The 16,536-nt window shown below is 43.4% G+C and overlaps 1 protein-coding gene across 1 annotated transcript in view; it reads right to left on the bottom strand.

Moving 5' to 3' along the window:
* whrnb (whirlin b) overlaps positions 1-16,536 on the bottom strand; it is a 163,324-nt gene that overhangs the window by 70,473 nt on the left and 76,315 nt on the right. Inside the window, exon 3 of the mRNA XM_078249619.1 lies at positions 10,542-10,561. Coding sequence (XP_078105745.1) covers positions 10,542-10,561 — 20 coding nt within the window. The remainder of the gene's footprint in view (positions 1-10,541; positions 10,562-16,536) is intronic.

The raw sequence follows: 16,536 nt of genomic DNA, 5'->3' as shown, positions 1-16,536 counted from the left end.
GACATTCCTCAAGCGGAAGCAGGAGTCTTCCGGATATCCAGGGCATATACAGACGGAAGATGAGAAACAAAAGTACATAGAAGACTACTATGTCCACGAGGGTATACGTCTTGACCCTGCCAAAATAACTGTTAAAAGGCAGTCAGAAGTCTTAATAAGCTCTTGCTACGTTCAGCAACCGGAACCGGAAGGTACCACAGTGTGAGGGTGTAGAGGGAGAGAAGACAGACGGAGGAAAACAGTATTATTTCGAGAAAAATGTTGTACTAGCTGCTTAGTTTTTTGTTTCTTATTAGCCCCCTGGTAGCCTTTAGTCTCTAGAAAGAGCCAGCATCTACGCAAATCTACGTACCTGTGCGTGGAGGACCGCACATTTTTTTACGAGCAGTAAACATTAGCTTCAGGCTAACGCCAGCTCCATGGCTACCTCCACACCTGGCGAGTCCCCATTTCCCCACAGGATTTCCTCGTTGCTTGAAAATGCAAACAAAGATTTCTGACCTTAGGGGAAGAAGTTCGTCGGCTCTCAAAGGACTTAAAAACCAAAGATGCCTTGTTAACAGCCTACCTGGACGTTGCTCAAAATCAATCGCTCCAAATCACAACTCTCTCGGCGGCTTTCCAGGATACTGCGCTTTGGGACCCATCCGCCTGCCCACATCCATCCTCTTGCTCGACACCGACCATCAGGCCATCCTGGACTAAAGTGATTTGCGGCCGAAAGAGAGCCTCGGGTAGGGCTCCATCGCCTCCTGCCCTCAGCCTCTCCAGTCGCTTCGATGTCCTGTCGAAGCCGAATGTTCCCCCGGTAACGGCCGATGTGGTTACCCAGGCTCGCCCCGCTTCAAAGCCGACTGACCAGCTGTCGTCACGGGAGAGGACCGCTGCCTCGCTAAAGGTCTCTTCAGCATAGCTATCTACCTGTCTATTAGACCCCATCCCAACGAGGCTACTTAAAGAAGCATTATCTGTGGTTAACACTTCGTTACTAGATATGATCAATATGTCTTTATTAACAGGATATGTACCGCAGTCATTTAAAGTAGCTGTGATAAAACCTCTTCTGAAAAAACCCACCCTCGATCCTGAGGTCTTAGCCAACTATAGACCTATATCTAACCTTCCCTTTCTCCCCAAGATCCTTGAGAAAGTAGTCGCTAATCAGTTATGTGACTTTTTACGTAGGAATAGTCTATTTGAGGACTTTCAGTCAGGATTTAGAAAGCATCATAGCACAGAGACGGCACTGGTGAAAATTACTAACGACCTTCTAATTGCTGCTGACAAAGGACTTGTCTCCATACTTGTCTTATTAGATCTTAGTGCTGCATTTGACACTATTGACCATACCATCCTTTTACAGAGACTGGAACATTTAGTTGGCATTAAAGGAATCGCACTAAGCTGGTTTAAGTCCTATTTCTCTGATCGATCTCAATTTGTCAATATCAACGATAAATCCTCCAAGTACGCTAAAGTTAACCATGGCGTTCCTCAAGGCTCAGTGCTTGGACCAATTCTTTTCTCCTTGTATATGCTTCCTCTAGGCAATATTATTAGGAAACACTCAATTAACTTTCACTGTTATGCGGATGACACCCAATTATACTTATCAATCAAGCCAGACGAAACCAGTCAGTTAGCCAAACTTCAAGTATGCATTAGAGATATCAAATCATGGATGACCTACAATTTCTAACAACTGAAGTTATTGTGCTGGGCCTTAAACACCTCCGAACATCTTTATCCCAAGATATAATTACTCTAGATGGCATTGCCATGGCCTCCAGCACTACTGTCAGAAATCTAGGAGTTATTTTTGATCAGGATATATCCTTTAACGCCCACTTAAAACAAACCTCTAGAACAGCCTTTTTTCACCTTCGTAACATTGCCAAAATTAGGAACATCCTGTCTCAAAACGATGCTGAAAAACTAGTCCATGCATTTGTTACTTCCAGGCTGGACTATTGTAATTCCCTATTATCAGGATGCCCAAATAAAACTCTCCAGCTGATCCAGAATGCTGCAGCGCGTGTTCTGACAAGAACTAAGAGGGGAGATCATATTTCTCCTGTGTTGGCTTCTCTGCATTGGCTTCCTGTAAAATCCAGGATTGAATTTAAAATCCTTCTCCTGACATACAAAGCTCTAAATGGTAAAGCACCATCATATCTTGAAGAGCTCATAGTACGTTACTGTCCCACTAGAGCACTGCACTCCCAGAATGCAGAGTTACTTGTGGTTCCTAGAGTCTCTAAAAGTAGAATGGGAGCCAGAGCATTTAGCTATCAGGCTCCTCTCCTGTGGAACCAGCTCCCAGTCTGGGTTCGGGAGGCAGACACCGTCACCACCTTTAAAAGTAAACTTAAAACTCACCACTTCGATAAAGCTTATAATTAGGGAGTGAGGAGTTGCAGCGTTCGCCTAGACCGGCGAGGGAAGGTGTGTAGCCACAGTCATGACGCACCCGCCTCCCTATCACGGTTTCTCTTCATAGAAAGCTTACTATATTTAGGGTATGAGGAGTTGCAGCGTTCGCCTAGACCGGCGGGGATGGGTGTGTAGCCATCATGGGGTCATGGCGCACCCCCACCCTATCTCTGCTTCTCCCCATAGAAAGCTTACATATACTTAGGGAGTAATGAGTCGCAGCGTTAGCCTAGACTGGCGGGGGAAGGTGTGTAGCCACAATCACGGAACACAGCCTCCCTATCTCCCCTTCTCTGCAGCTCTTAGTTATGCGGTTATAGTTTTAGACTACCGGGGTACTTTCTTGGACACACTGAGCTTCTCTCTCCTCTCTTTTTCCAACTGTGTGTATTCGTGTCACAGAAATGCTTGTTACTAACATAGCTCCGGGGAGCTTATTCCCCGGAGTCCTTATGTTCTTTTTCCGCCCAGCATCATCATCTTGGATCATGATGGCACCTACATCATGGTGCCTACATCCCTGCTGTGCCCTATTACACCCTGCTATGCACTGCAATGCCCAGCTTCGACTTGCCATGTCCGGCCAATGCCCTGCCACGCCGTTACGCCCTGCTGTGCTCTACGACACCATGAACTATTATAACTATTACAACATCTTTATTGTGACTATTATTGTCATTGTTCATCATACCCCCAATCGGCACCGTCAGACACCGCCTATCAAGAGCCTGGGTCTGTCCGAGGTTTCTTCCTGAAAGGGAGTTTTTCCTCGCCACTGTCGCACTTACACATTCATGCATGCTCTTGGGGGAATCACTGGAATTGTTGGGTCCTTGTAAATTATAGAGTGTGGTCTAGACCTACTCCATCTGTAAAGTGTCCTGAGATAATTCCTGTTATGATTTGACACTATAAATAAAATTGAACTGAACTGAACTGAACAGCCTCTGGGGTCATTTTGCGATGCGTAACAATATGACGTCTGCTGAGCTCATAACAGAGCCAGAACGCTTCACACAACTCATGTTCAGCGATGCTATTGACGTTCGGCACTTCTCATTTATTTCACCAGAGGTTGCTATTGTGCAGTGCCGTCATGCAGAGAGTCAGGGCTCCAGAGTAAAAGATGTGAATGTTTTTATTGGGGCTATGACTAGTGCCTATGCGCGCATGGAGTTATATGATTTGTTGGACAAGCTGCAAGACAGAATTTTCTATTGTGACACGGACAGCATTATCTTCACAACCAATAAAGATGAGTGGGTCCCCCCTCTGGGGCCATATCTTGGCAAGTTGACAGACGAATGAAATCACGCACAGCTCTGTGGTGCTCCTACAGAGGACTATATAACAGAGTTTGTTTCTGGGGGGCCAAAATGCTATGCTTAGTGGTTACACATGAGTCGTTAATTGGTTTGGTACAGGCTTTTGTGACCAATCGGCAGTCCACAGACTATCTGACGACTAGTGCATTCACCATAAAATGTGACAAAAAGCAGTTTCATCTCAAAAACGACACGGTGACCAAGAAGGTAAAGGTCGTATACAATAAACGCTGCGTACTCAGCGACTACACAACCCTCCCTTATGGCTACTAATAATATCTATAATAATCAAATGATTGCAGGATTTGATGGCCGGCTTCAACATCCGTTCAGCGCAGTTATTAGTGGCCCATCGAATTGTGGAAAAACATATTTTGTCAAAGATCTCATTGAAAATTCATCAGCAGTAATATCACACAAGATTGATAACACAGTATACATTTATTCATGCTGGCAACCAATATATACGATCAGTTGCTTAAAACAGTGAATATAAATTTTGTGGACGGTATCCCTGATTCACTTTGTGATGAGACACTTCTACCACCTACTAAGAATAATCTGCTAGTAATTGATGACCTTATGTCCCAAGCATGTGGTAATCTAGAAGTACAAAATGTCTTTACGAAGTATGTTCACCACAGAAACCTCAGCTGTATATATTTAGTGCAGAATCTGTTTATTCAAGGCAAGGCCAGTCGTACAATCAGTTTGAACACAAACTATATGATATTATTTAAAAATCCTCGAGATCAAATTCAGATGAGATTAATAGGCCGTCAGATGTTCCCGGGGAATAATGCATTTTTTCTAGAGGCGTTTAACGATGCAACAAGTTCACCGTATGGTTATCTCCTGATAGATTATAAATCCAAAACTCCAGATAATTTACGACTCAGAACAGGTCTGATATCGTCAGAGCAGGTTGTATATGTCCCAAGAAAACAGAGGGTTTAATAATGTCAATCCGGATGCAACGTAATTTCACACTGCTGGACCTTCTTCATAAAGCAGCACCCTGAGCTATAGGTGTTATTGTGAACAATGCTAGTCCAGATTTTCTTAATGCATTGTGCGAAATAGCTCTGAACGTATTAAGAGGTAATATACCTCTGTCTAGCACTCAGTACAAGTTGTTGAAAAAGAAGAAGTTTATTAGACTAATCGTGGATAAAAAAGTCAAACATTTAAAAAAAAAGACAATTACTCAAACCGGTCGTTTTCTATTGCCTCTATTGGGGGCTGCAATCCCTTTCATCGCTAGTCTCATCAATAGGAACTGACATGGAACACACGCAGAAAATGTTTCTGGTGTCTCAGCAACAATTAGCAGCATTACAACAGCATCAAGCCACAGACATGCAAAACGCCTCTTTGCGGCAGTCTGTCCAAAATGAATTGGACCAAGCCATGAGTGATATATTGAGTCAGTCTGACATTGACGCATATGAAAAAGCCAAAAAATATTCAGGGGTTTTGCAGAAGTATCTAACTCTGGTAAAACAGGGCGAACGTGAGAAAAATGTAATTACATTATCCCTACCCAGCGATGCATCAAAGGCTGAAGCCTCAAATGTTGAGTCACAAGATGCAATCGTAGAAGCCGATATGATAAGATCAGAAGTATTGGCACATATGCCCTCCAGGAATAAACGCAACGCTGAATACATAATCACCTCTTTAGCCCGTAATAATGACAAGATCGCGTGGTCAAATAACGGGGAAATCGTTGTGACTGTGACAGGCAGTCATTTGTATGATCTACTGAAAAGCGTAACAACACATAATAATGTTACAGACCGTTCGAGACCTGCCGGATGGAATGTCTTTTTAAAGACGTTAGCTCACTTAAACATACATCTATCCGTAATTCCAAACACAGCTGTACATCGTGCTATTGTTGGATTTAAAACTGGGACCCCTGTGGCTGCTAATAGACATGGTCACACAGTGACTGATACACAATCACCAGTCATGTTCACACCTAGGTCATCACGTATTGGCAGACCCCTTAGACAGCCTTCATTGGCAGGTACAAGCTCCCCGCCCATACCTAGATCAGTACATATCACTTCACCCATGATCAGGACCCAGTGGGCTAGTTTTTGATTATTTCTTATCGTCAAGTTGCCAAAGACATTTAATGATTGTATTTGCCTATTTTCTATTTTTACATATTGTTTTATATTTTTTAATACTAATTTTTACATTATTTACCTGTTGACTGTGACTGTGACACAAGGAAATGTTTCTTCCTACTGTGAAAACCTAAAAGACGGTTATTTTTCATCGTCAAGTTGCCAAAGACATTTAGTGATTGTATTTGCCTATTTTCTATTTTTACATATTGTTTTCTATTTTTTAATACTAATTCTTACGTTATTTACCTATTGACTGTGGCTGTGACACAAGAAAATATCTTTCCCTACTGTGAAAACCTAAAAAGACATTATTGACTGTAAAACTGTGATAATATTGACTATATTTCTCTATTTGATTTTTTCAAAACTAATCATGTATTTTCCTTATTGTGTCTAATTGTTTTCCATGTATAGCTCTCTTTTTGAAAAGTTTGAATAAATACTATTACAGAAATTGGTAAGACAATTATTTTTCACGTTTTTATTAGCTAAACAAACACTATTACACAACACTTTTTACCTATATGTTGCACATGCACATTGCACGCATTTAAACTTCATTTTGTTAACAAAGTGACTGACCATGGTATCGTTACAGACAAGTTTAGTACCATACATGTTCAACAGTTTTGTATAAGACTTTTTTTTTCTTCTGTATATTACATAAAAAGAACACACAATGCCGTCCACAGGTTGTCAAATAGTTATTTTGCACCTGTACCCCAGAGTGGTACATCTCCACACAATTTTTTAAGAGGAACTGGCTGATTTCTGGCAGAAAAACAGTCGGACTGTGTCGAAAGCTATCAAAGAACAAGCCCTGTTGGTTTTCGGTAAGGTATATAGCCAGCCAATGTTGACCCAGTTTATCACTTGTGTCCGTGTTTACCACTAACATTGCGGGTAGTTTATCAATGATGGGTTTTGGCAGTTGATCACAGGGCATGACACCTAAGAAATTATTTCCTCATTCATTCTTTTTCCAAGCACATTGGTAAGTTCTATTGTATTCATACTAATAATGATCCAATAGGACTTGTCGACGGTTAGATATCTCGATTACAGAATCAAAAACAGAATAACAGATCAGGGTCACCGTCCGTGGTAGCGGGTTCCGGAAGCGTACCTCAAGTCTCACATTGCCTGTCTTAATCAGTGATACATTTCCTCCCCTGCCACCATCGGGTTCCAAATTGAAACAGAACAATGTGTAACCATCACCGAAATCTGATCGTGTTATGGCTAATGATCTGTCCTTCAAATGACGCCCTGTTGATTCCACCATCTGATAATATTCGCGATAATATTGTCCTCTTTGAAAATGTGGTTTAAAAGGTCGGGCAGGGTGAGGTTGTCCGTCAGCGTATAGGCCTATAAATTCTGCATCATAATGTCCGAAATTAAATTCATATTAAATTAAATTCATTATCAATGAAAGCTATAACTACGAATTTAGGTATCTTCCCTATGAATAATATCCTGTTTACCACTGATATCTTCTTTACAAACAGATTGGCAGACATTATTTTCACAGTGAATTGAACATTTCCTGGGGTCATTAGTACAAAGTCATCTTTTGACCGGATGAATTTAAGTGAAATGTCCACACCATTTAGCAGCAGTTTTTCTTGAAAAAACAAGTCGGCATGCACTGGCGATATTAATTCCACAATACGACTTTCACCAGTGTAGGCCCTCCGTTGCTCTAACCCCAAATTATCGCCTGTAATAGATGTATCGTCCATTTTTCCACCCGTGTCTTTACAGAATAGTCCAGTGCTGAACTGTGTATCTAGTGTACCTTTTCCATAGTTTAGCAAGCATTCAATAATTCCTCTGTATGGGTACGTATTTGAACACTGTCTGTTAGAGCGGACATGGGCGGTATTTCTAGGAAAGTAGATTTTTCAATAGATGTCTGAGTGTAACCTCAGCATCATCTGTGGTAAAATTATTCCATATCCTGGGGTACTGTATCTCTATGAGGCCTACCTCGTAGGGCTGCTGGAATATTAACGGTTTTGCCAATTTTGTTCTGAACTGCCATATTTTATTGTTCGGATAAACTAGGGCTTAGGCATTGCTGGGGAGCGTAACAAAAAAAACGTTCTTATTCATTATACCTACACCTTTCACTACCGAATCAGAATGACTAGTTTAAGTGTTTGTCATGCTAGCTTTATCTCACATCAACTATGTCTTTGTCAGCGACCCATGAATTGAATTTATCAGGCCACCCTAACCATTTCACCATTATATTCTCTATTTCAAACACTTTCTTTTTGTCTACAGCTACGGGTTGTAACTCTGCCTCATAAAATGTTCCAGTCAATGACTCCCCGTCAGTGTCTTTTAACATATAAACAGGGGGTGTCCTTCCAACACATTTAGATACTGTAAAAAATTCATCTGTAAAACTTTGTTGATAACCTTTCCTAAATACACCCCTATGTTTTGACAACCTGACAGTATCGCCCTGCTGAAATTTAAAAGCAACCATTCCGGGGTGTTTCAGTTTGTATAGATTGTTAAAGACTGTTTTCTCATTGTCTTTATTCACTGCAGACGGTGCCATTTTTATTGACCTATGGCGTGAATCGTTGTAAGCACTCACCAGATCTTGCACAACATCAATATATCTCCGTGCGTTAACAGCTGTTAAATATCTCCACATACGCGTCTTAAAAGATAGATTGAAACGCTCCACTACACTTGCCTTTGTCTCGTTTGATGTTGTATTTTATATTGAGTCATCAATCTTTGAAAAACCTTATTATAGAACTCTTTTCCCTCGTCTGTTTGAAGTTTCATAGCACCCTCCCCTGACACAATATTTCTTTAAAGGCACTTGTGACGGTGGGGCCAGATTTATCTTTAAGACATCTGACCCATGCATACTTAGAGAACACATCGATACATGTTAATATATACCGAACATTGTCGTTTTCCGCAGAATATTCAGACATATCAACCAGATCGGCTTGAAACTGTTAATGCACTGCAATACTATTAACTAAAACTCTGTTCCTGGGGAAATGTCTCAACGCAGGCACGTGTAGAGTATACGCGTCCTGACGCAACAGAAACTTTTTAACCGTGGGGATTGGCGGAGACATCCCAGTACATTCTTTCACTGCATTGCACAACTTATGCACGCCACCTAACCCTCCCGGGTGTGCGGGGTCATAATATATTTTTCGCATAACTCTCTCCATGTTTAGTCTAGGATACAAGTGATCACATCAGTTTTATGTCAACCTTTTTATTCTGTAACACACATGACAATTATGAGGACAGTGATACCCGTTCTATTACAGATAGAGTTTCGGCTAAATCAGCTACACCAATTTGACTGATTATGTGTAGCTGTTGTAAATCATACAAGACATCACTACATTGTTTTTCTTTCACATACAAACTCACAGCATCTACAAGCATTGTGTACATTGTCAGTATATGACATACTTTCATCATCTTGAAATTGTGTGTGATGCTAGTTATAACTGCACAAAATGTCTCCACAACACTCTCACGTGTTGTTAGCACTGATAACAACATTTGCATCAACTCAGACCAATGTGACTTACTATACTATCTTCTAACAAGATCCTTCAGTTTTTCTAGCCTACACACATCAAGGCTATCTACATTACACATACTTTGGTACTTTTTAACATCATTCACATTGATGGCAATGGTTTGATCTAAAATACGGGATAACCGAGCTGTCACATATCTCTCACTGATATGGTTACCCATTGCACGTAAACAGTTCCCCATAACCACACACTGTTATTTTTTCCTCTCATATAAGTCTCTCCAGCAGTCTCCAATCTCGCGAATTTCAGCCACTTTGAGGATGTCCTCATCAATCATAGAATCATACATTTCTCGTATTTTGACTGTGACATCTTCCACAGATTTCAACTCGTACAAAACAGTTTCGGCTACTCCATGGATTCTTGCACCATCGGCCCGGAGATGTTTCATCGCCAGAAAGCGCTGTACTACAGGGATGAATTTATCCGTCAACAGTCTTTTCATAAGATGCTCAAAATGTCTTGCATAGAAACCCTCTGGGATACTACCCAAACATTCGTGATGTTTCTGACTCGGATGGTTGATCTGACAACCATAACACACCTCCTGCCAGTAGTTGTAAAGTACCACGTTAAGCAGATGTAGAGATGCTGTTTTAACACTGTCTATAAACAATGCTGACACCAGACCGTCCGGTTGATCATCCCCCACAGTGTTTGAACAAACGTTGCCATCTGTCTGTTGTATGACATCAGACGATGGGGGAAAGAGCTGATATGCATAGTGGCGGGTGGCGGTGACCTGATCAAAAGAGAGGGGGGTAGTGGAGGTAACATATGTGGCGGCGCCAGGAAGCGTTCGGGGGTCATACATGATGATGATGATGATGGTGACGGTGATTGAGGAGATCCTGTTACAGTCGCCAGTGCAAATAAGTCATGTTGGATAGTTGGAGACTCCGGTGAATAACACCCCCACTCCAAACATTCTGGAGAGAAAAAAAAAAAATCCATACATTACAGACACAATAAAACACAAGACAAAAAAAAAAAAAGCATTTTTAACTATTTTGTAATTAAACAGCACATACAAATAGACCCACCGTTTTACTAGTCTTTGTGTCTGACGATTTTAGGTCTATAAAGTGGTCGGGGTAGGGACAGAGAATGTTGTCCGCCGTCATCGAAAATCAACTTTTTTCTTATGGTCTCATAAGAGCTCCTTATCTGGTCTCTTCTAATGACATAATCGACGGTATCAAACTGCTTCTTCAAAATCTCCCAGTCACACCATTGTATAAAGAAGCCGTTTTTAAACCACTTGTTGCATTCATCGTGAGAAACAGGATATGGCTTTTACAACCAATCGTCACGACCTCTGGCCGCAATGAACTTCTCCTTTTCTACGCATACATTGAGGAAAATAAAATCCTCAGCAGTTCTTGTGAAGCGGTCTGCTTCCACACGGTAGATTTTGTCCCCTCTGCAACCACCCCATTGCCATACATACACAACCTCAGGAAATCCCATATACACTGCATAGATCGAAAAAGCATCAATCTAGCTGAGATGAGAAGTGAAATATATTGCGTGAAAAGAAGGGGGCTGAACAAGAGGAAAGAGATTTCCAATTGCTACTAGTGGTTAAATGTGTCTTTGATTGATGTATGACTAGATGAAGGTGGATTTGAACTCAGTTCTCCCACACCAAAGGCATGTGTTATATCCACTGTGCTATCAACACCCAATAAAATGTAAGTTATCGTTCAGCTCTAATAAAGCCTTTCTTTGACCTGTAATTACCACACCTGCTGATGCTAATGAGTGAGACCCAGTGTGTGTGTCTGTGTGTGCTTGTGTGTTTGCGTGTGTATGTGTGTCTGTGTGTGTGTGTGTGTGTGTGTGTGTATGTGTGTCTGTGTTGGTGTCTGCATATATGTGTGTGTGTGCGTGTGTGTGTGCATGCATGTGTGTTTGGGTGTGTGTGTGTGTGTGTGTGTGTGTGTGTGTGTGTGTGTGTGTATGTGTGTCTGTGTGTGTGTCTATGTGTGTGTGTGTGTGTGTGTGTGTGTGTGTGTGTGTGTGTGTGTGTGTGTGTGTATGTGTGTCTGCATATGTGTGTTGGTGTGTGTGTCTGTGTGTGTCTGTGTGTGTGTGCGTGTGTGTGTGTGTGTGTGTGCATGCGTGTGTTTGTGTGTATATGTGTGTGTGTGTGTGTGTGTGTGTGTGTATGTGTGGCCTTTGTGAACGTATTCATGTAAAATTTATGTTGATAAACTTAAAAATGTGGGCATATCAGCGATTTAAAAAAGTGGTTCGCTCTGCGTTTCGCTCAGAAATGTGGAGAATGATAAACAGGGCAGCGAATGGAGGAAGATGTGGAACTCTTGTCATTTGGAAGCTCACCGAGCCATAAGTATAAGTCATATCACATAACTGAGCACATCGGCTGAAACTAGACAAAAATACCTACGTTTTGATGTATACATTGTGCAGGACAAGTAGATATTGTGGGCGTGAGAGCAATTTATAGAGAAGGGACAAAGATAATTTTTTAAGGCTCTGCACTCTACTTTATGACATCATCCACTCTACCTCGCGCAATACACACTCATTAGAAATGCAAAAAAATCCTGAAATGATCACTAAACTTAAACAAAACTTTTTGTTTAACTTTTTCACAAAAACTATAAAAACTATCAAACTAAAAAGCCAAAGCCTAATACTTGAATACTTTGTAAACAGTTTCAAGTTTGAATGACGTCTGTAGGTAAAAGAATGTAGGAGGATGCAGAAGAGGATTTGAAGGATTTGAAGCTTGCTCTCATTGACTTCAATGTTAAAAAAAAAGTGTTAAAAAGCTTAATATTTAAAAAAGTATAAATAGTTATACAAAAAGTTGAATTAGTCCCATCATTAGCTGAAAGAGCTGAACATTTTAAAAGTTCATCCATCCATCCATCTTCTTCCGCTTATCCGTTATCGGGTCGCAGGGGAAGCAGCTCCAGCAGGGGACCCCAAACTTCCCTTTCCCGAGCCACATTAACCAGCTCCGACTGGGGGATCCCGAGGCGTTCCCAGGCCAGATTGGAGAGATTGGATGGCCCTGAGAAGAGACCCCCTCACCCCATATTCCCGCAGCACCTCCCACAGTATATCCCGGGGGACCCGGTCATACGCCTTCTCCAAATCCATGAAACACACGCAGACCGGATGGGCTTTTAAAAGTTGAATGGTTTTAATAGCTGAAAGTATGCAGAAGTTACGGAGAGCCAAAAATGTACGGAATAAATAAGAAAAATAAAGAACAGAATAACAATAGTTGGAATGCTGCTGAACAGCATTCCCACTAATTAGTTTTTTGAACCAATGATTGTGCAAGTGCAATATTTCTTTAAAGATATGAATACACAATGCAATGTTTTGAACATTGGATAGTCTGTGTTACAAGTGATGACCGTTTTGACTTTTGTGTCTAGAGTTTTGAAAAATGACATCAAGGTTCTGAAATTAGTAGCAAAGTGATTGTAAAAACTGTAGAATACAGTTACATTGTTGAAATCAATGGATTACATGACGATACTTCTCTGTTTCACGAGTTTATTCACTCTCTAAATAAATTAAGGCAACTCAATGCATTTCCCAGAAGCCCCAATATGAAAACCAAAAAATGAGCTATTTGCGTGATCAGTCACAATGGATTCGGAACCGGCACAACAGAGCCAGGGCAGGAATGTGTTTCTATCTTGGAAATTCAAACAGCATTTCACATTAAAGAAAGTGTCACGGTCCGCTGACCGTGACCCTGGCCTTCCCTTATAGTGTGTGTGTGTGTGTGTGTGTGAATGTACATTTTGTGTTTCTTTTCCTTTTGGTGTGCTTGGTGTGTTTTGGTTTGGCCTCCCTCTGTGTTTTGCCTCTCCCCTCATGGTCTAGAAGTCACAGGTGGGCGTGGTCATGGGAGCTTCCACTGTCACACCTGAGGCTCATCACACCACTCAGCACTCCTGTTCCTGATCATCTATCAACTCTCCATACAAGCCAGGCCAACCTTCCAGTCTACGCTGGATCATTGAATCAACCAGTATGATAACACGCCAGCCAACCTAGTAACCTTCACTTTTGAGTATTACCTTTTGCTAACCTGTCTTTGTCCTGTCTCACCTCAGCCAACCACCTTGCCCTGTGCCGGAAACCTGACTAACCTACCTGCACCGCTAGACCCAGACTTCTGGAGCCCGGACCCCATTCCCTCTCTCTTACTCATCCTACCACCTGCCTTCCGGACCACATTCTGCTTTTTCTGTTCAAATAAATCACCTTTTATTGCAACTACCTCTGGTCTGCGTCTGAGTTCTGGTCACCGGTCCTGACAGAACGATCCGGCCAGAATGGACTCAGCAGACTTGGAGCCAGTCCGCCATGCCGTCTCAACTCAGGGAGCGATCTTGGACCAGCACAGCACCGCGCTTCAGGAGATAATGGGAGGACTCCAAAACTTATCTGCCCGTATGGCAAATCTCCAGAACTCTCTACATAACCCTCACCCAGTACCCGCCGCAGCTGCACCCACTGCTGCTAACCCCACCAGGGAACCTTGGGTCTCCCCACCAGAGAGGTACGAGGGAAATCTTGGTCAATGTAAAACTTTCCTTATGCAGTGTGGTCTTGTCTTTGATCTCCAGCCCCTTTCATACGCTACGGAAAGAGCTAAAATAGCCTACCTGATTGGGTTGCTGCGGGGATCAGACCAGACCACCTATTCACGGCCGAGATGACTAAGATTTTTGACCACCCGGTCCAAGGTAAAGATGCTTCCAGGAGGCTTTTCTCTCTCCGCCAAGGGCTTCGGAGCATGGCTGTATACGCCATTGAGTTCCGGACTTTGGCAGCAAAGAGTGGGTGGAATGAGGCGTCTCTGCAGGCAGTATTTGTCAATTGATTAAGTGAATTACTAAAAGATGAATTAGTATCACATCCTGTGCCTAATGACTTGGATGATTTAATTTCTCTGACAAGCCGTATAGACAATCAATGCCATGAGCGGCGAAGGGAGAAGCGGCGTAATTCGGGCTGTGACGTAACGCCCCGTTGGAAGGAGCATTCCCCAGCCCCGGTTAAATCCCAGCCAGTTCCAAGCCATGTACGGCCACGGGAAACCGTGATGTGGGAGGATTACCCCAAGGGTGAACCTATGCAGCTGGGACGGAACCAGCTCAGCGCGGAGGAACGAGAACGACGAAGAACTAACATGTGCCTCTACTGTGGGAAACCTGGTCACTACCTCGCCACCTGCCCTAGCCGACCGTTAAACCGGAGGGCTCGCTAGCCAGGGGGAGCATCCTAGCGAGCCAAGCAACAATACCCCTGTCTTCCCGACCTCGAACCCAGTTACATGCCACCATCTGCTGGAGGGACCAGACTCTGGAGCTCCTAGCGCTCATTGATTCTGGAGCCGATGAGAGGTTTTTAGACACCATGTTAGTTAAACAGCTGGGGTTGCCTACGGAGCTTCTGGAGCAGCCACTGGAGGCTAACCCTCTCGATGGGAGACTGCTGGCTTGAGTCACCACCCGCACCTGCCCAGTCCAGCTCCAGCTGTCAGGTAACCATTTTGAGCTCATTTCCTTTTTTTTAATTGACTCTCCATTCATACCACTGGTTTTGGGGCACTCCTGGCTGATCAAACATAATCCTAACATTGACTGGAAGACAGCTAAAACAAGTAACTGGAGCTCCACCTGTCATGCCAGTTGTTTGCGGTCTGCTCTGCCTCCCTCTGTAATCCACCAGAAACCCGAACCAGTCCGGCCGGACCTGTCATTAATCCCCGCTGAGTACCATGGAATTTCGGAAGTGTTTTGTAAACAGCAGGCCCTCTCTCTACCCCCGCACCGACCCTACGACTGCGCCATCGACCTGCTGCCTCTCATGACATCTCCAGGCCAGAGCGGGCGGCTATGGAGGAGTATATTAACAACTCGCTGGCGGCAGGGATCATCCGTCCCTCTTCTTCACCTCTGGGTGCCGGGTTTTTCTTCGTGGGCAAGAAAGATGGAACACTCAGGCCATGCATCGACTTCAGAGGTTTGAATGACATCACAGTAAAAAAATAAATATCCACTTCCCCTCATGAACTCAGCTTTTGAATCCCTCCAGGGGGCATCAGTCTTTACCAAGCTGGACCTGCGTAATGCCTACCACGTAGTCCGGGTCCGTGAGGGGGATGAATGGAAGACTGCCTTTAACACACCCCTGGGACACTTTGAGTACCTGGTTATGCTTTTTGGCCTCACCAACGCACCTGCAGTTTTCCAATGTTTGGTTAATGATGTGCTGAGAGAGATGCTGGGCAGATTCGTTTTTGTCTACCTTGATGACATACTAATTTTTTTCCCAGAACCAAGCAGAAGACATCCAGCATGTACACCAAGTCCTGCAGCGGCTACTAGAGAGAAGGCAGGCAAGTGTGAGTTCCACGCCTCCACGGTCATGTTTCTGGGCCACATCTCCAAGGGTCAGGTGAGGATGGACCCCGAGAAGGTGAGAGCGGTCTTGGAGTGGCCCAAGCCAGAGAGTAGGAAGCAGCTTCAGAGATTTTTGGGTTTTGCCAATTTCTATAGACGTTTCATTAGAAATTACAGCCGCATTGCTGCACCATTAACCGCACTTACCTCCCCTGCTAGACCGTTTCACTGGACCTCCGAGACGGAAGGAGCCTTTTCGGAGCTGAAGAAAAGGTTCAGCCCCTATTCTCACTCAGCCAGACTCATCCCGACAGTTTGTGGTCGAAGTCGACGCATTGGACGTGGGTATCGGAGCCGTCCTGTCCCAGCAGTCCCTTGAGGATAATAAACTTCACCCCTGTGCCTTTCTGTCCCGTCGTTTATCCCCCACAGAGAGGAATTATGATGTTGGGAACCACGAACTGCTGGCGGTCAAACTGGCTCTCGAGGAGTGGCGACACTGGCTGGAGGGTGCAGAGCAGCCGTTCGCAGTTTGGACCGATCATAAAAACCTGGAATACATCCGTTCAGCGAAGCGCCTAAACCCTCGTCAAGCCAGGTGGGCCCTGTTCTTTGGTCGTTTCAAGTTTGC

This window comes from Sander vitreus, chromosome 5 (assembly GCF_031162955.1).
Source record: "Sander vitreus isolate 19-12246 chromosome 5, sanVit1, whole genome shotgun sequence".
Classification (NCBI taxonomy): domain Eukaryota; kingdom Metazoa; phylum Chordata; class Actinopteri; order Perciformes; family Percidae; genus Sander; species Sander vitreus.
The sequence above is the reverse complement of the archived record's forward strand: the minus strand, read 5'-3'. Positions and strand labels throughout refer to the sequence as shown.